The sequence below is a fragment of the Beta vulgaris genome, chromosome 8 (assembly GCF_026745355.1).
Source record: "Beta vulgaris subsp. vulgaris cultivar EL10 chromosome 8, EL10.2, whole genome shotgun sequence".
NCBI classification, from domain to species: Eukaryota; Viridiplantae; Streptophyta; class Magnoliopsida; order Caryophyllales; family Amaranthaceae; genus Beta; species Beta vulgaris.
The window spans coordinates 27,574,006-27,596,164 of NC_079209.1; the positions used below are offsets into that span (position 1 = coordinate 27,574,006).

General features: G+C 38.9%; 3 protein-coding genes across 3 annotated transcripts; 1 reads left to right on the forward strand and 2 right to left on the reverse strand.

Annotated features, from left to right (window-relative positions):
* The first annotated feature begins 3,035 nt into the window (after positions 1–3,035).
* LOC109135750 (uncharacterized) lies at positions 3,036–4,091 on the forward strand. Its single transcript, XM_019251298.1, has 2 exons — positions 3,036–3,112; positions 3,755–4,091. Exons 1-2 carry the CDS (start codon positions 3,036–3,038, stop codon positions 4,089–4,091), a joined length of 414 nt encoding a protein of 137 aa, XP_019106843.1.
* A 4,227-nt stretch (positions 4,092–8,318) lies between these two features.
* On the reverse strand, positions 8,319–9,698 carry LOC104901277 (uncharacterized). The gene has a single exon (XM_010688829.1). It carries the CDS (start codon positions 9,696–9,698, stop codon positions 8,319–8,321), a length of 1,380 nt encoding a protein of 459 aa, XP_010687131.1.
* Positions 9,699–10,593: 895 nt separating this feature from the next.
* Positions 10,594–11,484, reverse strand: LOC104901276 (uncharacterized). Its single transcript, XM_010688828.1, has one exon. It carries the CDS (start codon positions 11,482–11,484, stop codon positions 10,594–10,596), a length of 891 nt encoding a protein of 296 aa, XP_010687130.1.
* Between the last annotated feature and the right edge of the window lie 10,675 nt (positions 11,485–22,159).

Here is a 22,159-nt window from a genome sequence, read left to right on the forward strand (position 1 = left end):
ATGTGTTGAATAAAGTAGCCTCTAGGAATCCACCTGTCTATGATGGAAAAGAGGACCCAGCCGGTCTTGAGAACTGGATTAGGGAGTTTGATAAACTGTTTACCAATGTTAAGTGTAATGATGAGTTAAATATCAACAATGCTACATACTACCTAAGAGAGGAAGTTGATTGATGGTAGTCTCAGATGAAGGATTCTTTGGCGACTCAAGAAGATTTTGGATGGGAGCAATTTAAGGAAGCCTTGAGAACCAAGTTTTACCCACCTCATTAAAGGATAAAGAAGTGCCTAGAGTTTACCAACCAGAGGATGGGGACCATGACTATCAATGAATACTACTCTAAGTTCATAGAGTTAATGATGTTTGCACCTGAAATGGTTTCAGCTGCAGTTTTGAAGGCTCAACGATTTGAGTAAGGGTTGATCTTGTCCATTCAAGGGAAATTGGGAGGGGCTAACTTTGATAGCGTAGATGAAGTGTATGGGAGACATGCCCATCTATTCGGGATCAAAGGAAGAGAGCTAGAGGTGAATCCTAGAGATAAAAGGAAAGGGTCTAGTAATGGATTTCAAGGTCGAGATGAGCGTCAAAAGACTAATGGGGGACTCAAGCAAGGAAAAAATGATAAAAGCAATGGGAATAACAACAATCGTAGTCAGTCTGAAGATGGAAAGTCTAAGAGAGTCTACTACTGCAAAAGATGTCCAAGAAACCACCGAGGGAAGGACTGTGAAGGAAATCTGGTAACTTGTAGGATCTATAACAAGTTAGGCCATAGAGAGTATGATTGCTTCTAGAAATACTTGACGTCAGCAAATCCTAAGCCAACCTAGAATTGGGGAGGTAATGGGAGCAAAGGACTTCGACAGCAATCAGTGACCAATAATCGTGTTCCTCCTAAGAATGGGAATGGAGGCGACAATCAGGCTAAGACAAATAATTAAGGTCGAGTGTTTGTTATGAGCAATCATGAGGCTGAAATGACTATAAGCGTAGTTACTGGTACTTTCCTCATCTCCTCTATTCCAGTTAAGATTTTATTTGATTCAGGAGCTTCTCACTCTTTTATGTCTAAAACCTTAGTGGAAAAACTTAAGTTGGGAAAACCCGAACTTATAAGCATGGATATAGTCATACCTTCTGGAGATGTCATTAATGTTTCTAAATTATAGAGATGTTTTAGTAAGTATAGTAGGGTAGAATTTCCTTCAGACTAAATTGAATTCAAATTAGATGACCAAGATGTTGTTATGGGAATGGATTAGTTTGGAAAATTCAAAGCCAAAATAGACTACAGAGCCCAAAAAGTGATCTCGAAAGGCCCAAAAGGAGTCAAAGTAACCTACAGAAAAATCAGTCAGAAGCCCAGTCCAAGAATGATTTATGGTATGCAACTCAAGAACTGTATGAGGAAAGGGTATCCATTATATTTGTGTAGTATACAAAAGTTGGGAGTAGAAGGAGAAAAGATGGAGAATATTCATGTAGTTAAGGAATTTCAGGATGTCTTTCCAGAAGAAATCCCTAAAATGCCTCCAATAAGGGAGGTGGAGTTCACCATATACTTAGTGCCTGAAACTGGCCCAATATTTAAAGCACCATATCATATGGCTCCAATTGAAATGAATGAGCTTAATACCTAACTAGAAGAGTTATTAGAAAAGGGATACATAAGGCCTAGTGTATCCCCATGGAGTGCGCATGTCTTATTTGTAAAGAAGAAGAATGGTAGTCTAAGGTTGTGCGTCGACTACCGTGAGTTAAACCAAGTGACCATCAAGAATAAGTATCCTCTCCCAAGGAGAGATGATTTTTTTGACTAGCTGAAAGGAGTTGGAATATTCTCTAAGATTGAATCAAGGTCAGGGTATCATCAGTTAAGAATTGCTGATAAGGACATTGCTAAAACCGATTTTAGGACGCATTATGGTCATTATAAGTTTACTATAATGCCTTTTTGATGTATTTATGGATCTCATGCACCGAATTTTCAAGTCATACATAGACCAATTTGTGGTAATATTTATAAATGATATATTATTTTACTCTAAGAATAAAGAAGAGCATGAGAAACACCTCCGAATAATTTCGTCAACCCTGCAACAGAAGCAATTGTAAGCAAAGTTTTCGAAGTGTGAGTTTTGGTTGGAAAAAGTGGCATTTCTGGGCTACGTCATTTCTAAGGAGGGTGTTGTTGTTGATCCAGCAAAGATAGAAGTCGTTAGTGAATGGCCTACTCCAAAGAATGTGACTGATATAAGAAGTTTTCTAGGTCTGGTAGGATACTACAGACATTTTGTTAAGGATTTCTCCAAAATAGCCCGACCCATGACCAACCTTATGAAGAAAGAGTCCAAGTTTATTTGGAACCTAGAATGTGAGAAAGCCTTCATCATCCTAAAAGAAAGCCTAACCACATCCAATATGAGGCAAAGGAGATGGTTAGAATTCATAAAAGACTATGATTTAATTTGGATATCCAATACCATGAAGGGAAAGCCAATATAGTGGCAGATGCCTTGAGTAGGAAGACAAGTCATACCTTAAGCATTATGGTGGTAGTAGATTAAATGTCTTTAGACTTTCAGGAGATGAATCTTGAAGTTATACAATATGAAGTAGAGAAAATGTTTAGTGCATTGACCATTCAACCCTATATGTTTGATGAAATTAGGGAAGCTCAATTGAAAGATTAAAAGACGTAAAAGATAAAAAAAAAGAAAGTGAGGGAGGGTCATGCTGACTTCGAAATTCATGAAAATGAAAGTTTAAGAATGGAAGGAAGGTGGTGTATACCTGAAGCTTGCGAAGATTTGAAATTAAAAATCATGGAAGAAGGCCATAATTCTCCATATTTGATGCACCCATGGGGTCATAAGTTGTATAAGAATTTAAAGAAGAATTTCTGATGGTCGTATCAAGTTGGACATGTTTCCAAATGCTTAACACGTCAAAAGGTGAAGAGTGAACATAAAAGACCCCAAGCGAAAGTCCAACCTTTAAACGTGTCAGGATGGAAGTGGGATTCTATTTCGATGGATTTCAATGTTGCTTTACCTAAGGGTAAATCTGGGAATGATATGATATGGGTAATTGTCGATAGATTGACCAAGTATGCATACCTATGAAGGCAACATGGTTGAAGAACCAATCAGCTAAGGCCTACATCAAGCATGTATTGAGACTACATGGAGTACCGAAAGATATTGTGTCTGATCGAGATTCTAAATTATTGTCTAACTTTTGGCAGAAGCTACAACAAGCCCTTGGTTCGAATTTATTGATGAGTACTACTTTTCCCATAGCCACTGATGATCAGACTGAAAGGACCATATAAACCTTAGAAGATATGTTAAGAGCTTGTGTCATAGAATATCAGGGTTCATGGGAAGAGCATCTAGATCTGATAGATTTCTCCTACAACAACAGTTATCATTCAAGTATAGGCATGACACCATTCGAGGCTCTGTATGGTATGTAGAATCCCATTATGTTGGAACATTATAAGTGAAACAGTTATACTTGGGCCTTAGATGATTGAAGAGACCGTGCAACATGTTAAGATGATCCAAGGAAAGATTAAGGCAACCCAATATCGTCAAAAAAGTTGCGCTGATCTAAAGCGTAGGGAAGAAGAATACGAAGTGGGTGAAAAAGTGCTTTTGAAAGTCTCACTAATAAAGGGTGTGATAAGGTTTGGAGAGAAAGGAAAGCTCAACTTTAAGTTTATATGACCATATGAGATATTGGATAGAGTTGGAAAAGTGGCCTATAGACTAGCGCTACCTACTGAACTAAGCCGTGTTCATAATGTGTTCCATATATCTCAGTTGAGACGGTATACCCCAGATAAAGCGCATGTGTTGCAACCTGAAATAATTCAAATTGATGAGAACTTGTCTTATGAAGAAAGGCCTATTAAGATCGTATACAGTAAGGTTAGAAGTACCCGGAATAAGGATGTTAAAATTGTTAAGGTGATCTGGTCCAATCAGAAGTCTGAAGAAGCAACATGGGAAGCAGAGGCTGAGATGCAAAAGAAATATCCAAAATTGTTTACAGAGGTCAGTAGTAAAGTTACGGGGCCGTAACTCCTTTTAAGGGGGGTAGAATGTGATAGAGTTTCACGCGTTGACTTATAATCCTATTTGTTTGACCTATTTTTCACATATTTTATGACTTATTATGTGAGCCAACTTATTTTATAGAAAGTTTGTGGTATGGTACATGCTTTATATTTGCTTACTTGCTTTAAGTTTCGAGGACAAAATTTCTTTTGATAGGGATAGTTTGTAATACTTCGTATTTTTAGTAAGTTATTAAATATAATTTTTAAAAGGGTTTTATTTATTAAAAAGGTTTATTATTAATTATAAAGGTTTTTCAATAGGCTTTTATAATATATTGTGGGTTTTTCAAATAGACTCTAGTCCAAATTAAATATTGGGTCTAAGTTTACAAATTATAATCCAAGTAGTTAATTTAGTAGTTGAAGATAACTTAAAAGAAAATCAAAAAAAAGATTTACAAAAAGAAAATAAAGAGATAAGACTTTACAGAAAAAATAAAAAATATTTTTTTACGTCGGGTACAATATCACGTCAGTGAGAATGTTCATGCTTATCAACTTTTGTGTTTTATTATTTCTTATCTTTTAAATTATTTAAACTTCTAGAATTATGTTTTGTAGGATAATTTTATATTTTTTCCTAATCATAGTTGGATGATCGTAAATATTAGTTGGATCTTAGCTAGATTATTTTATCTTTTTCCCTAGATTCATCTTTTAGTTTCCTAGTCCTACTTCGACTCTACATATCCAACTAGTATAAATAAGGGTCTTCACCCATCATATTCTTCACACCAAATTTGAGAAATAAATCTCTTTTCTTAACTTTCAACTCTCTTTTTCTCTTAGCCTACCCTTTCTCTTCTTCCCTAGTAGTTATTAACTTTCAAGGTGCGTGTATATATAGATTTTAAATATTGTTCTGCATTCGTAGTATCAGGTTATTCTTTTGGATAAGAAATCATGTTTTATATGAACTTTATGAGTTATTTATATCGTGTAGAAGATTGAATAACGTTTAGAATCAAATTGGTACGTTAATGTTAATATTTTTTTTTGGTGTGGAAAGAGGGACTAAGCCCAATACAAAGAAAACCAAAAATTCCTAGAAAGAAAAAACAACAAAACAAAACGAAGACTAGGAACTAGACTCAAAATAACTACAAAAAACTAAAACCAAATCAGAGCTAACTCAAACCCAGGCGCTAGCTCCAACATTATTAGACCCAACCACACAGCTAACTCTCTACATTCGAAGAGCACTGGACAGGCACCATACGAGGCCACGAAACTCCCCCCAGATCCTCCAATAAAACGGTTTGAAGATCCTTAGGGACCGCCATAAGTAACTCGAACTTCACCTCCAGTTGGACACCATAATTCGCAAGCCAATCCGCTGCTCGGTTAGCCTCACGATAACAATGCTCCACTTGAACCACCCAATCTCGGTTTCTAATGAGAGCAATGCATTTTCGAACAATATGAATATAAGGAGAGTTAGTGGGAGGATCCCCTTCTAACAACCGAACCACTACTTCTGAATCTACCGACTAGATAATCTTCCTATGACCACCATTCCAAGCCACAATGAGGCCTCTCATAACCGCAATTAATTCCGCTCTTGTGCGCGAGCATTCTCCACAATTCTCAGCAAAGCATTCGAATAATTCACCCCGATGACCACGTATTACTCCCCCTGCTCCCGCTTTTCCCGGGTTCCCTTTCGAAGCCCCATCTGTGTTCAAACGAACCCACCCCAGACTTGGATACCGCCATCTCACATACACTTCCTCTCTTCTGGAACAAATTACCACCTACATGATATTGCTCCCGTGAACAAGCTTCCCTTACTTCCTTCACTCGAGCAAAAATAAAGCTCACCTGGTCCATGGGTATACGCGGCTCATTATTAAAGCAACGTTCATTCCTCCACCTCCATAACCACCAACACGTCACACTAAACATCTGCGGCCATTCCTCATCATTTCGCAGGTTTCGTTTCTCTATATTCCCTAGTAACCAATCCTTCAAAGGGAGTCTCCAAGCTAAGTCATCTGTATCAACCCCAAGCTGCCTCCACATATGTTGAGCAGCAGGGCAGTCACGTAGCAGATGGAGTGAATTCTCCTCCACCTCTCCACACATGAAACAGCGAGGATCTTCCGTCATTCTTCGGATAAATCTGTTGCCATTTGTCATGAGACGGTCTTGACTCGCCAACCATATAAAAAATCTGATGCGTTGCGGCACATTCACCCCCACATATTTTTCCAACCTCGCACTTCATCAATATCGGGCTCCGATTCATTGCGAATTAATTTTAAAGCAGGAGACAGAGTAAAGCCCTCAGATGGAGCTCCGTTCCAGAAAATCTCATCCACTACCTCCTCGTCTTCGATGAGCTCATGAGCTGCAATTTTGCCTAATTCCTCTTTATGTAGAAAATTCGCAAATATCTCCCATTTCCACCCCGTGTTGATATCCTACATTTCGCGAATCGTGACATCTTGTAACTGCACCGGGGGTTCTGTTCGCGCCACCTCAATCAAAGGTTTATTGAGAACCCACCTATGATGCCAAAAGAAAGTCTTATGTCCATTTCCCACTGCCATATTAACACCTTTTCTGACAATATCCACGCTACTCATGATGCCTCGCCAAGCATTGGATGCATTTTGTTTCTCCTTAAACATGTCAAGATCACATCGGCCCTCACAATATTTAGCACGAAGAACACGTGACCATAAAGCCGACGGTTCCGCCAAAAGTCTCCACCCAAGTTTGGCTAGAAAAGCGGTATTGATTGTCTCATTTGTCGAATACCTAAACCTCCCTCTTGTTTTGGTCTCGAAATCTGATTCCACGACACCATATGCACTTTCCTTTCCCCTTTCTGGGAGCCCCATAAAAAATTTTGCGACTTACGATCCAGATCATCGCATGTAGACCGCGGCAATTTCGTGGTCTGCATTGTATGAAACGGAATCGAATTCAACGTCGATTGAACCAAAGTGGCTCTTCCAGCCATTGATAGAGTCCGCATTTTCCAACCTGCTAACTTACCATTAACCTTGTCCACAAGGTACTGGTATCCTCTTTTGGAGCTACGGCCATTAATTATCGACACTCCTAGGTACTTCCTTGGTCGTCAGTTTCTTCCATTCCCAAAGCCGCACCCACTGCTTCTCTAACTTCATAGTTAGTGTTCTTCGAGAAGAAAATCCTCGACTTTGCAATGCTAACTTTACTTCCTGAGGCTTCACAGAATTGATTCAAGCACTTCATCATAATTTCGGCCTGAGCAACCGAAGCTTCTCCAAATAAAGTAAGGTCATCAGCAAAAGCAAGGTTAGATATTTGCGGCCCATTTCGACTTGCTCTCGAAGGTTTCCACGACCCAAGCTGCACTTCTCTTTCAATTAAATGGGAAAGTCGCTCCATGCATATGACGTATAAGTAGGGTGATAATGGATTCCCTTGACGTATACCTCTCGTAGGTTGAAAAGCGTCCAAGGGCTCCCCATTCCACAAAATACGAAGTTTAGCTGATGTAAGACACGTCATTACAACGTCTACCATTTGTTGAGGTAGAGATAGTTCTAAAAGAGACTCACGAAGGAAGGACCACCTCAACCGATCATACGCCTTTTCAAAGTCAATCTTAATAGCCATGTATCCAATCCTACCCTGTTTATATCGCATCGAGTGAATCATCTCCTGAACAATAATGATATTGTCCGTGATTTGTCGTTTTGGGACAAAACTACATTGAGTCGGCGAGATTAACGTGGGCAGGATAGGCTTTAATCTGTTAACAATCACTTTCGTGACCAACTTATACACAATGTTACACAGTCCAATCGGACGAAACTGATTAGCTTTTTTGAGGAACCCCCACCTTCGGAATCAACACAAGAAAAGCATCATTTAAACCATCTGGAAACTCCTTCCCTTCTAGAACATTTTTCACAAGCTGAGTGATATTTGATTGCACCACTTCCCAATATCGTTGAAAAAATATCGGTTGGAATTCGTCCGGACCCGGTGCCTTGAAAGGTTGCATGTCCTTCAAGGCTGCTAGCACCTCGCACGAGGTAAATGGGCGAGAGATTTGGGCTCTATCTTCTGAGGAAATGTCAGGGAAACACCCCAAAAGTAAGCGACTCCCATGCATGGCCCCTTGTTCTTCTTGGAATAGCTCACTCCAATACTTAAATACCAAAGCTTTCACCTGAGTATCTTCTTGAATTCAGTTATCTGATTCATCTTTTAAAGTTTCAATTCTATTTCGCCTTCGCCGAATTAAAGTGGATAGGTGAAAATATCTCGTATTCCGATCTCCATCTCTAATCGCCTCCAAGCGAGACTTTTGAAACCAAAGCAATTCCTCTTCATTTAAAACTTCATCCATCTCCCTTCGCAACTTTGCTTCTAACTTTATTAAATGGGATTGGCGCCCCGAAGCAAGAATAGATTGAACCCCTTCTAACCTTGCCCATAACTCAGATTTTTTTCGGGAGATATTATAGTATTCCTCTTTATTCCATTTCTGAAGTTTCGCCGCAAACTCACGCAAGAAAGGAACAATCAAAGCCATTTTCTTCCAGTTCTTAAATACAAACTCGTGAAACTTAGCATGCTTCATCCACGCTGCTTGAAAGCAAAACGGTTTCAACGTCCCAGGAATGGGTGCAAACCCATTAGTACTTATAATTATCGGACAATGATCCGATGCAGCTTTTGGTAAATTGCGTACCGCACCTTCATTGAACCGCAATCTCCATTCTTCATTCACTAGACCCCTGTCTAACCGGGCTGATTTAAATGTTTCACTCGAATTTCCACGAAACCATGTATGACTTGGTCCTGAACAATCCAAATCAATCAACTCATTATTATTCACCCAGTTAGAGAAACTACGACAACGTCGTACCATCTCAGAGCTTTCAACTCCATTTCGTTCACTCATAGTCATTGTTTTGTTAAAATCTCCTGCCAACAACCATGGGCCTGCGTAATCCTCTTTAATCTTCTCCAGTTCTCTCCATAACTCTTTTCTTAGGGTGCTATCAGGACTAGCATACACTGCTGAGAATAACCACGGGTCCTCCCCAACCTTACTAATTTCCACAGTAAGATGTTGAGAATGAGAACCATAAGAGGTAACAGACACCAAACTAATGTCCCAAAATAGCCAAATCCCTCCAGAAAACCCCTGCGCTTCTACCCGCTGCTGCCCCGAGAACCCAATCTTATCACAAATTTTCTGAGCTTGATCACCACTCATATGCGTCTCCACCAGAACTACAACAGAAGGTTTATTAATCCTTACTAACTCCCTGATAACCGGCACCTTATTGCCCACTCCTTGAACATTCCAAACTAATATTTTTATCGACATATTAAACACTGGGAAAAGAGGGTACCTATCATACTCAAGAAGCGGCACCATGGGTAACGCTGTCAGAAACAATGCCCTCAATGCCCTCATGGGTCCGTCCGTCACAAAGGGAATTCCAGCCTCCATCATGAGAAAAGGGGTCGCATTCTCCGGAGGAAGATATGCATTTATTTCCAATTTGGCCCTGTTGGCCGTCGAATGGACCTCGATCTGAGACGGTCCCTCCATCGGACTCTCGACGAAGAATTCCAGAGGTGGGGGTATCTTGGAGACCTGGGTAATTGGAATCATGATGGAAATTCCGAGGAGTTTCTTGCGCCTGCACCTCAGACTGACTTAGAGCCGCTAAGTTCACAGTAGGGTAGTTACCAATATTTTCTTTCCCACTCGAGGAATGTTTCGAATTTTTCTTAACACTCCCTTTTCGAATTTTTGGGCCTCGAAGAGTAGCAAGTTTACTATTCGAGGAGAGTGGGGCCCTATCTCCCTTAAACGCTATTTTTGGCCGCAATCTCGGGATGAGAGAATCTTTTATTATTGTTAAATCTTCCTTGATCGCAACCGTTTCCTTAAATTTATCCATCTACACCTCATTAACCTCCATAATCTTATCCCTAACTGATTCCTCCACCATTTTGGCGATTTTATTAACTATTTCCCTCACAGTAGCTGATTGGCCCCTACTATTGCATGGCCCTTGATCCGGACCCACTGCCTGGATGTTAACCCTACCCGTTTCATGCACAAATTCCATCTTTCTTTTATCTTTACGTGATTCCGGGTCAGGGCTAACTTTCGGATTCAACTCTTCCGTTTCCATGTGAACTTCATCTTCCACTGGAAGCATCTCAAACCTCGATCCGCTTACACGCTTTACCCCCTTAGCACCTGTGGATGATCCACTTCCATGGAGAATATTCGCCTTACCATGAGTCTGATCCTCCTGACCCTTTTGAACTCCCTGGTTATTTCCCGTGGTTTTAACCTTAGGGGTGACTCTCCTACCTGGTTTCTGGACCAACATCCATGCACCATACGTATCTTGTTGATCAGCTGAGGCCACTTCTTTGGGCTCGCGAAGATCTTTTCTTCCTTCTTCTCCCATGCTGTCCTTGTTCTGGAACTAAGGACAATTGTCTTCTTTATGCCCCAAGTGGCCACAGCTAAAACATATCATCTTCAAACCTTCGTACTGAATAATCCACGTCCTCTTGTTCAATTTAAACTTTGACAACAAAGGTTTGGATAGATCCACTTCGATGCAAAACCTCACATATTGACCTCTATCCATCGAAGCTGTATTTCTATCAATTTTAATCACCTTGCCTATCTTGGAACCAATCTTATGCAGAATCTGCTTGTCAAAATACTCAACAGACAGATGAGGAATTCTCACCCACGCAGTGAGAGTTTTAATGGGAGCCTCATCTGCAATGAAATTTGGCACCCATTTGCGAATCGTAAGATAGCTCTCCCCTATCATCCAGGGGCCTTGAGTTAAGACAAAATCATAATCTTCCATGTTACTGAAGCGAACCACATAATAGGCATGCCCAACATCAGTTAACGTTATCTCCCCCTTCAAAGTCCATTTCTCCCTCAATCTCCGCATCAAAACTTCGTAACCCAGTTTCTTATCAAATAACTTGATAATCAAAGAGTTCTTCCAAGGGACTCTGATTCTCCTTTTTTCTTCTTTCGTTAACTTGATGATAGGGCATGATGAATCCCCCATATCCTCTTTAGAGTCTTGCTCATCATCCGAGATGTGCTCCACTTCTGTAGCATCCCCTTCAAACAAAGGGTTTCTCAAACCTCCAAACCCTCTTGTTGCTTGACTATACGAAATAGTCTTATTCAGATTGTTTTCCTCTTCCATAGTATTCGGTACCATGGATACATCTAGGCTATCTCTTGGAGATTCCACTCGCTTGAATTTTTTGTTCGACCTTTGGAGAAGGTCATTTTCCTCACTCGAGAGCGTTTTTGCCCTCACCTCCTCAATCGAGAGCATTTTTCAACTTCTGTTATATGTGTACATATACGTTAATGTTAATATAAATAAACATGTTAAGTGGGTAAAATAAAATAAGTAAACTCCCTTGGAAAAAAGGGTTTCCTCTCTACAGCGATTTCCGCCGATAGCTGCTTACTCACCGTGACGGTGCGCCTCCGTTGCGGCGGCCTTAATCCTTAGCCATGGCTGAGGATATCACAAGAATCTGTTCTAGGCTACGTTTAGATGATGAAGAAGAAACGGTTTTGGATCTTGAAGTCTTAAACCCTATTTCCGATGCTAAGAAGATTTCGCTCCTTCTGCTTGGACGAATCTTGACCGAGCAAACATACGATATTGAAGCCTTCAAACGTACGATCACAAATGTTTGGGGTTTGTCTCATGGGGTTGCTATTAGGGTTTTAAGCCCTAATCTTTTTGCATTCCAATTCTTTCATTGGAAGGATCTAAAAAAGGTTATGGACGGAAGACCATGGTGTTTTGACAACATGCTTCTACTTCTGAAGGAGGCTGATGGAGAGGAACAACCAGATAATATCCAGATCACGATGTCGCCTTTTTGGGTTCGCATAAAAAATTTACCTTTTAATTACCGAAACGATGATGTTATACGTGTTGTGGTGGGTAACATCGGGGATATCTTGGAGCTTGAGGAGGATGTTTTAGGGATTGGTCGATATCGACGCGCGCGAGTCATGTTGGATGTTACTAAGCCATTGAGGCGTTTTAGGAGGCTAAAGGATAAGAATGGGAAAGAGTTTCGGGTGGATTTCGCTTACGAGCGTCTTCCTTTCTTTTGTTTTGCTTGTGGAATAATGGGGCATTCGGAGAGAGACTGTCAGGTGGTGGCTGAGGAGGACAAACAAGAAGGGTTGGGGTGGAGCTTGGGGTTGAAGGCGACTCCTAGAAAAGGACGGTCGAAAGAATTGGAGGAGGAGAGGCGGTTTAGTGCTGTAAAAAAGATACTGTTTGTGGATGATAATGGTGAAAAGGAGAGCTATGTCTCCTCTGATAAGCAGCAGCAACAAATAGTTGAAGTAGGAGTTGCTTCCCATGCATTGGACGAGGAAACAGCCTTGGTAATTGAAAAGCAAAGTCAACTGGGAGAGGTCCCTTTGCTGCAGCAAAATCATGTGGATGGTTCCCCTGACTCATCACTCCCTAATAAAGGTACTATTAATGTGTTTGACTCAACCGAGTCAACTGTCCCCGCTACCATTAATTCCTTTATTTTTTCTGCTATTAATTCCACACCGGTAGTTTCCCACTCTAATGTTATTGCTGCTAAAAAATTAACTACAAAAAAAGCTCGCGCAAATAAATGGAAGAAAATTAATCGAGAATTAATTGACAAAGGAGAATTTGTTAACATGGACACTGATGAACAAACTGCTGTTAACAAAAGAATGTATGATTTTGATGCTATGGAGGATGATAGTGGTTCAGGAGCTACGAAGCGATCTAAGCTGAGCTCTGAGCATGATTTGGCTTCCATTTTTTCGGCGGAGGTTGGCGAGCACCAACCCCGCCTCTCATTATGAGTTCTCTATGTTGGAACTGCCGGGGGATGGGCAACCCTCGGTCAGTTCGTCAACTCCGGAGGTGGAGTACTGCCTATGGTCCTGACATTATCTTTTTATCTGAAACTATGATTTCTAAAAATATTGCGGAAGCTATAAAGGAGAAGCTGGGTTACAAAAATGCTTTTGGGGTGTCGAGTCATGGAAGAGCGGGGGGTCTGTGTTTGTATTGGAAGGAGGAGGTGGATTTTTCATTAGTTTCTTTCCCGAGCCATCACATTTGTGGAGATGTAGGTGTGGGAGATTTATGGGTAGCCAAGGGAGGAGGAGAAATATATAAAACATGGGATCTTATTAGGCATCTCTGTGGTGACACTTCTTTACCGCTGCTGATTGGTGGAGATTTTAACGAGATTCTTAGTTTTGAGGAGAAATCTGGGGGAGTAGATAGACATCGTCGTGAGATGGATGCTTTTAGAGGGGTGCTGGATGACTGTTATCTTCGTGATTTGGGCTACACAGGTTCATGGTATACTTGGGAACGTGGTCTGTCTGTGACCACTCGGATTCGGGAAAGGCTAGATAGATTTGTGGGAAATGCAGCTTGGTCGAACCTATTCCCTACCATGGGTGTCGAACATCTTTTTCGATACAAGTCTGATCACTCTCCGATTGCTATGAGGCCTAATCCGAGAGTTCCAACCCGGCGGAAAAATCGTGGATTCCGTTTCGAAACATGTTGGTTGCTGGATTCCGGTTGTGAAGCTGAGGTTAAAATGGCGTGGGAAGAGTCTGCAGGTGAGATGGTTGATAGGCGAATTGCTCGAGTGGGTCATAAGCTAGCAGCCTGGAGTGCAACACACTACCGTCATCTTGGTAACCAAATTAAGAAGTTAGAAAAAGCTCTTAGTGTGGCTCAGCAACAGAATGTTACGGAGGCTAGCTGTAAGGAATGTGCAGCGCTTGAGAAAAAATTGGATGATTTACATGAGAAACATGAAGCCTACTGGTATTTGAGGTCTAGAGTTGCGGAAGTCAAAGATGGGGACAAGAATACACAATATTTTCATCACAAAGCTTCCCAGAGAAAGAAACGTAATTATGTGAAAGGGCTTCAAAATGTGGACGGTGTCTGGTGTTCGGAAGATGAGGAGATTGAGAGCATTTTTACTAATTATTTTAGTAATATTTTTCACTCTTGTAACCCTTCTGAATTTAATTTACAGAATGTTTTGCAGTATATTGATCCTGTTATTTTTGATGACTGTAATCATGCTTTGTTGCGACCTTACAATAAGGAAGAAATTTATGCTTCTCTAGCCCAGATGCATCCGTGCAAGGCTCCTGGTCCTGATGGAATGCATGCGATTTTTTACCAGCGCTTTTGGCACATTATTGGGGATGATGTTTCGGCTTTTGTTTGCAATATTCTACATGGGAATTCTTTTCCTGCTGACCTGAATTGCACGAATATAGCTCTAATACCGAAAGTTAAGGATCCGAAGCAGGCTTCGGAATTCAGACCTATTGCCCTCTGTAATGTTTTGTACAAGTTGATATATAAGGCCCTTGTTCTGAGATTGAAAGAGTTTCTCCCGTCCATTGTCACTGAAAATCAAAGTGCTTTTGTGCCAGGACGTTTGATTACTGATAATGCACTCATTGCTCTGGAAATGTTTCATTCAATGAAGCACCGAAACCGTAGCCGGAAGGGCACTATAGCAATGAAGTTAGACATGAGCAAAGCCTATGACCGAGTTGAATGGGGATTTCTTCGAAAAATGTTTCTTACTATGGGGTTTGATGGTAGATGGGTGAACTTAATCATGTGCTGTGTCTCTTCGGTTTCTTACTCCCTTATCATTAATGGGGGTGTCTGTGGTCATATTGTTCCCACTAAAGGTCTTCGTCAAGGTGACCCTCTCTCTCCTTACCTCTTTATTCTGGTAGCAGATGTTTTTTCTAAGATGATTCAGAGGAAAGTTCAGATGAAGCAGATACATGGTGCTAAGGCTAGTCGTAGTGGGCCGGAAATTTCCCATCTTCTTTTTGCAGATGATAGTTTACTCTTTACAAGAGCCGCCCGTCAGGAATGCACAGAAATAGTTGATATTCTCAACAAATATGAATTGGCATCCGGGCAGAAAATTAATTATGAAAAGTTGGAGGTCTCCTTCAGTAAAGGTGTAACTGCTGAGCAAAAAGCTTCTCTTATGGGAATTCTGCGAATGCAACAGGTTGATAAGCATGAGAAATATCTTGGTATCCCTTCTATTGCAGGTAGATCGAAGAAAGTGATCTTTGATTCTCTGCTTGATAGAATTTGGAAGAAACTCCAAGGGTGGAAGGAGAAATTATTATCCAGAGCTGGAAAGGAAGTGTTATTGAAAGCAGTCATTCAAGCGATTCCAACCTATCTTATGGGAGTTTATAAATTTCCTGCAGTGATTATCCAGAAAATACAAGCAGCTATGGCGCGATTTTGGTGGGGGAGTTCTGATGCGAAACGGAAAATTCACTGGAAAAACTGGGAAGCGATGTGTACATTGAAATGTCTTGGCGGCATGGGTTTCAAAGATCTTGCGGTCTTTAATGATGCACTACTTGGCAGGCAGGCTTGGCAACTTCGTACTGTCCCTCATTCTCTTTTGGGATGAGTCATGAAGGTAAAATATTTTCCATCATGCGATTTCCTTGATGCTTCACTTGGTTATTCTTGCAGTTATTCGTGGTGCAGTATCTGGAGTTCAAAAGCCTTAGTCAAGGAAGGATTGATATGGAGAGTTGGGAATGGTGTTGATATTAATATTTGGGAGGCTCCATGGGTTGGAGATGAGCAGGGCAAATATATTAGTTTCCCGCGTCAACCTGACCTTTTGACGGTTAATCAACTAATTGATCCTTCTAGTACGAAATGGAGACTTGATATTATTGAGGAGGTTTTTAATGATCGAGACAAAAAGTGCATTCTTGCAATTCCGTTATGTCCAACTCCCTCGCATGATGTGTTGACATGGGCTCTCTCTAAGGACGGCATTTATTCTGTGAAAACGGCCTATATGCTCGGGAAAGGGTGTAACCTGGATAGTTTTCACAATGCTTGGGTTGAGTTATGGAGCCTTGATGTAAGCCCCAAGGTCCGTCATTTCTTATGGAAAATGTGCACTAATATTCTTCCGACGCGAGCTTTGTTGTTTAAACGTCACCTCATTGATACAATGACCTGCCCCTGGGGTTGTGGAGAGAATGAAATGGACCGTCATGCTATTTTCCAATGCTCACGTTTCGCTGAAGTATGGGATGAGAGTGGTTGCTCTATAATGCGAGATGATGATGGTTGCGCTACTATGTGTGATGTAGTAGAGAAATGGAAATCGCTGGATAAAAAGATGCTGATCAAGGGTGCTTTTCTTATGTGGTGTATATGGGCGGAACGGAATGATAAAATCTTCAATGGAAAAACCACTCCAAACCATCTGTTGCTGGAGAGGGCGCTGAGATTAGCAGAAGAATATGGGAAGTATACTGCAGGCATTTATCATTGTGGGGGGGCTGTTACTCCGAGCCCTCGCACTTGGCAGCCTCCGCCTGAGACCTGCTGGAAAATAAACGTGGATGCAGCACTAGCAGTTGAGGGCTGGGTAGGACTCGGTGTCATAGCCCGAGATCATCTTGGTGCAGTTCGTTTCGTGGCCTCGCGGCGTGTGCGTGCATTTTGGTCGCCGGAAATAGCAGAAGCAAAGGCTATTGAGATGGGGGTACGCTTGGGGAAACGTTTCGGCTTGCAACATGTGGTGGTGGAATCTGATTGTCAGACAGTTATCAACCGGCTCCGTAAGACATCACTTTTCCTTTCAGATTTAGACATTGTTTTGTCGAATATTTTTTCCACTAGCACTTGTTTTCATTCTTTGGTCTGGTCTCATGTAAAACGAGATGGCAACTTTGTCGCTCATCATTTAGCTAAGCTAGTTCCTTTTGGTGTAGAACAGATTTGGGAGAACCACTATCCATCTGAAGTGGCTCCTTATATTCTCATGGACAATTTGTCCCTTGATTAATCTAGCTTATGCTTTTCCCCTAAAAAAAAAAAAAACATGTTTAGTGGGTAATGTATGCTAAGTACGCGTATGTTGGATTTTCATATGCTGACTTTACGGCTTCGTCTAGGATTCTTAGTAGTATTAAGGCCTCATTACTAACGTGGTCTTTATTAAGGCTTCGTCTGTTCGTTTTGTCGCGCGCCCAGATTCCTACGAAGATCGAGGCGTGAAGATAGAAGACTCCAAGATCGAGTTCGAAGATTGAAGACTCGTCTCCTTTCATTTTATTTTTTTATCTTTTCTCGTTTTTTTATTTATTTTGTTTGTTTTACAGATTTTTTTTTCGTTTTTCAATTGTATTTCTTTATTTTTTCGTTTTTTTTAATTTTTTCAGATCTGTTTTTTTTCCTTTTAGTCTGATGTAATATAAGTTTGTCTTTTTATTTTTTGTTTATGTGTTAGAATTAATGTTAAGTTTTTCTGATGTAATGTTATGTTTGTCTTCAATTTTTTTTCGTTTTGTAGCTAGATTTTGATGAAAGTTTATAAATTTTGGCTATTTTTCTGAATTTTGTTCAATTTCGAATTTAATGGCAAAATGAAAAAAAAAAAAAAATTTTTTGACCTGATGGAGTATATTGCTGCGGTTTTCCTTAAAAACCGCAGCAATATTTATTTTTTATAATAAAAAAAGTAATATTGCTGCGGTTTCTGGCCCAAAACCGCAGCAATATTACTTTTTCGGCCACCTTATATCACCACAATTCCAAATATTGCTGCGGTTTGGTAGATATAACCGCAGCAATATTACGTAATATTGCTGCGGTTCAAAACCGCAGCAATATTATTAATACCTATTGCTGCGCCCTCAATTGCTGCGCGCCCTATTCCGCAGCAATAGGGCACTTTTTAACCGCAGCAAGTAGGCTTTTTTCTACTAGTGACTAATTCTAAAGTTAATATTTTATCAATCAAAACTAATTAATTCTTCTTGATGTTGTGTGTGCTGCTTGTCATAGCTACAAAAGTTATTTAATAAGAGTGGTTTATTTTGTTAAGAAAATGGTTACTCATTACCAAATTATCAATAAACAATAGTCATATCGTAAGAAGTTTCAAGATTGGTTTCTGTAGCAAGGTTTTATTTATGGCTAGTCTATAAGTATTACTATTCTTTCAACGGAGGATTATTTCTAAAGAATTATATATATATTTATATATATATATATATATATATATATATATATATATATATATATATATATAGTCTTCTAAAGGGAAGTTTTTCCTCATTTTACGAAACTGGGTGAGAACCGTGAAAACCGTTCGTTTTTCCTCATTTTATGAAGATTTTGATCATTTCATAACATTTTTGCTCATTTTTTGTTTCACTTATTTTATGGTTTGCTCATTTAACAATTTTGTGCTCATTTATCAATGTTTTTGCTGATTTTACGTTTTGCTCATTTTACTTTTTTTTCTCATTGAACTTTTTTATGCTCATTTTACGTTTTTCTTCTTTTACATTTTTGTACATTTTACGTTTTTGATAACTTAATGTTTTCTACTCATTTTATGTTTCTGCTCATTTGTTACTTTTTCTCATTTTAGGAAGTTTTTGCTCATTTTAAGTGGTTCTCACGGTTCTCACCATAAGAGGGTTCTCACTAGAACCCAACCCTATATAGGTATATATATATAGGAGGGTTCTAATGGTTGATTAGGTGGTTCTCACCATAAGGTAGTTCTCACCATAAGGGTGGTTCTCATATGAACCCGATTCTATATATATATATATATATATATATATATATATATATATATAATATATATATATATATGATCTTTATGATTACAATTATAAAGAGTCAACGGCTTGTTATTTATCAACAAGAACAGTAGCCATTACATTATTTACACATGTATTTTTTGTATAAGTCATATGGACAAGGTAGTTCCCCTCGTGATAGACTCATTAAGGAATACTAAACTTGGGGGCATGCACACTTTAGAAAAAGTATTTAGGCAAGGAAAAGGAGTTTTATTAAAGTTATATACTTTATATTATACAAGTGTTACAAGTATCCAAGGAAGGTTTATAGAAATATTTTGAAAATTTCCGCATATACATATACTCAGTATTTTACTGACATGCATTTTGTTTGTTTTATGGCTTTGTCCCTGTGATGACCCTTTTGGTGAGCAGAATTTATAAGTTGGATGCATACTTCGCGTGGGGGAGCTAGTGAGAAATAATAATACACAGTTTAGTTTAGTAGTTGTTATTTTTATAATTTTCTTTGTCATAGTAGCAACAAAAATGTTAAGTTATTTCTATTATTTTCGCTGCATTGTTAAATTAGTGGTTAGTAGTTTTAGCCTTTAACGTTATCACGTGGTGGTAATACTCTCAAACTTCTCAGGTGTTTTATTTTAAAAAATATTCTTCAAAAAGAGAGAAATTTGAGAATGTTACAATATTTATTCATGTATTGTGAAAGAAGACAAAGAGCTCATCAAAACACTGAATAAAAACTCATGAAGAGGAAGAAAGAAGTGAAGAAGAGTTTGGTGATATTCCAACATCACCTATTGACTTATGCCTTTTCCCTTAATTTTGAATGTGCATCCATCCAAATGGTTCATATCATTGAGCAAGACAAAGCTGAATGGCTGGGATTATATTTAAGAAGAGTTCCACAAACAGTTTCGCTACAATGCTCAACTTTCAATTGGCGTTCGCAAACTATAATTAACTAAGCAAAACCACGACGAAGACTTTGTCAGCTTCCTCATACATTAGAGGGAAAAGGCCGCCCAAATGACTATTAGGCTATCTAAATTAGTTTACGTCTGACTAGCGATCTGTAACTTATACTCCAAGTACGATATATGATCATATGGAATTTTAGCCTATATAATCTTTCTCCAAGCTCTACAAGGTTGGTCTAATAATTGAGGAAGAGTTACTACCAATAACTTAACTAAGAAGAAGAATAACAACCCTTCCAGCTCCAAGAATAATGAGATCAATGCCTTGAATATTGAAAAAAGGGGTTATAAACACGAAGGCCCAAAAAACTTTATGTCCCCTAGGCATGTCACCTTAAGAGGCCTTCAATAGGCTTAATGCAAGAGGAGCCGTACTTCTATTAGGACCTACTCCATATCATGCTCCTGAAAAGAAATCTAAAATGTGGAATCCAAACTCTTATGACAAATTCCACCATGGTAATTAACGGGCATCTAACATATGAGTGTTGGACCCTAAAGAACTCCCTGCGAGACATGGTTGAAGATAATAGCCTTCTAGTTCCTCCTGTTGTGAAAGTCAGCATCACCAACAACCCCTTAGTTAGTATCATAACAATTGAAGAGGCTAAGGCTTTTACTTCAAAGTTTTCCAGGTCGAGTCGAAGAGTCCTTCCTCTAGCCATTTCTTTTCTTCCTTGTCGAGTTTATGTCATTCTAAGATTTTAATTCATATGCTTATGTTCATTTCAAATTAATAAAAAAATTGAATTGTAATATATTTTATTTTATTTCATAAGAAACTCAAAAATCTTATACTATCAACTAATCAAATATACTACCATATTTTTTGGCGGTGTATTCCCCATTTCAAAAAATAATTTTTTTTAGCAACGCGATAGAATATTAATTTATGTGTATTATGAAAATGCCACCGAATGTTAACATATCTAGGTGATCAATGGGGCACAATTTCGTAAAAAAAAAAAAAACAAACTCTTTTTTGATTGGGGATTTCTATGTGGGTACCCCTATATTTTTAAAAAATTTATGTTGTATTGTCCCTTGTGTTTTTTTGTGTCTATATAGTACTATTAAACTTATTAAGTTTTCTATGATACCCATCCGTTAAATTAATGTTAAGTTGAATGTTAGCTTCTTTAAATATGGTGTCTTCATAATTTTGTTAGGAGATGTAAGGTTTAGTATGTAAACGCTTGAAGTTGGATGACAGAAGTTCATGCGGTTTTAAATAATAACGGAAATGTGTCCCCATTACGTCTTCACATTCGGGTCCATGATGAAAAAGAAATAATAGGGGCACCATATAAAAAAAATTAAAAAGTTGAAGGGTACTTTGTAAAAAATAAAAATATAATGGGTACAACTTACTATTTTAATAAATACAAGGGTATTTCATAAAATACTTTTTTAATTTGGAAAAATTGAAAGAAATAGTCTCAACTATGAGCGTTTCACCCATTTTCAATCTTAACTAAGAATTAATTCTAAACAGTTCCAACTATGAATCATCTTTTAAAAAATTAGTCCAATTTGACTAGTTACCTATTTAACATCTTATTTTTTTTGATTTCTTAAATCGATTTTCTTGTTCATCCTCTTTCTCGATGGCAGCTTTGGGATTAGGGAGGGGGTGGTAGGAGAGGGGGTCTCGAAGGGGATGACAATTTTGGGATGAGAGAGGCAATTTTATGGGTAGAGTGGGAGTGGGAATGGGGGTGGGGATGGGGGTGGGGATTGGGGAAGGGGTGGACGACCCACCAAGGGAGAGAGAAAATGAGAGTTGGGGTAAAGAATATAAGAATTTTTTTATATGTGTTAATAGGTCATTGATCTGTTGGGGCCAATTTTTAAATATTAAATCACAATTAGGAGTGCTAAAAAACAATGCTTAATTGGTATAAAAATTTACAATCTGACTTGTGTGGACCCGGTTCACGTTAACATCAGTGTGCACCAGGCCAAAAGACGTTACTGAATAATCCACTATTTGATGCGGAAAATTCACTATGTTATGCAAAAATCTACTATATCATTCAAACCCACATTATATTATGCAAAAACCCACTATATTATTCAGACATACTCACTATATCATTCGAATCGAACACACATTATATCATACAAAAACTCACTATATCATTCAGATACACACTATATCATGCATAAACTCAATATATCATTCAAACACACACTATATCAAACATAAACTCACTATATCGTAAAAACACTCACTATATCATGCATAATTTAAATCATTCTATATGGAACACGTGTCATGATATATATATTAATATTACGCAACTTAGATCTTCCTGTATGTTGAAACATTTTAAT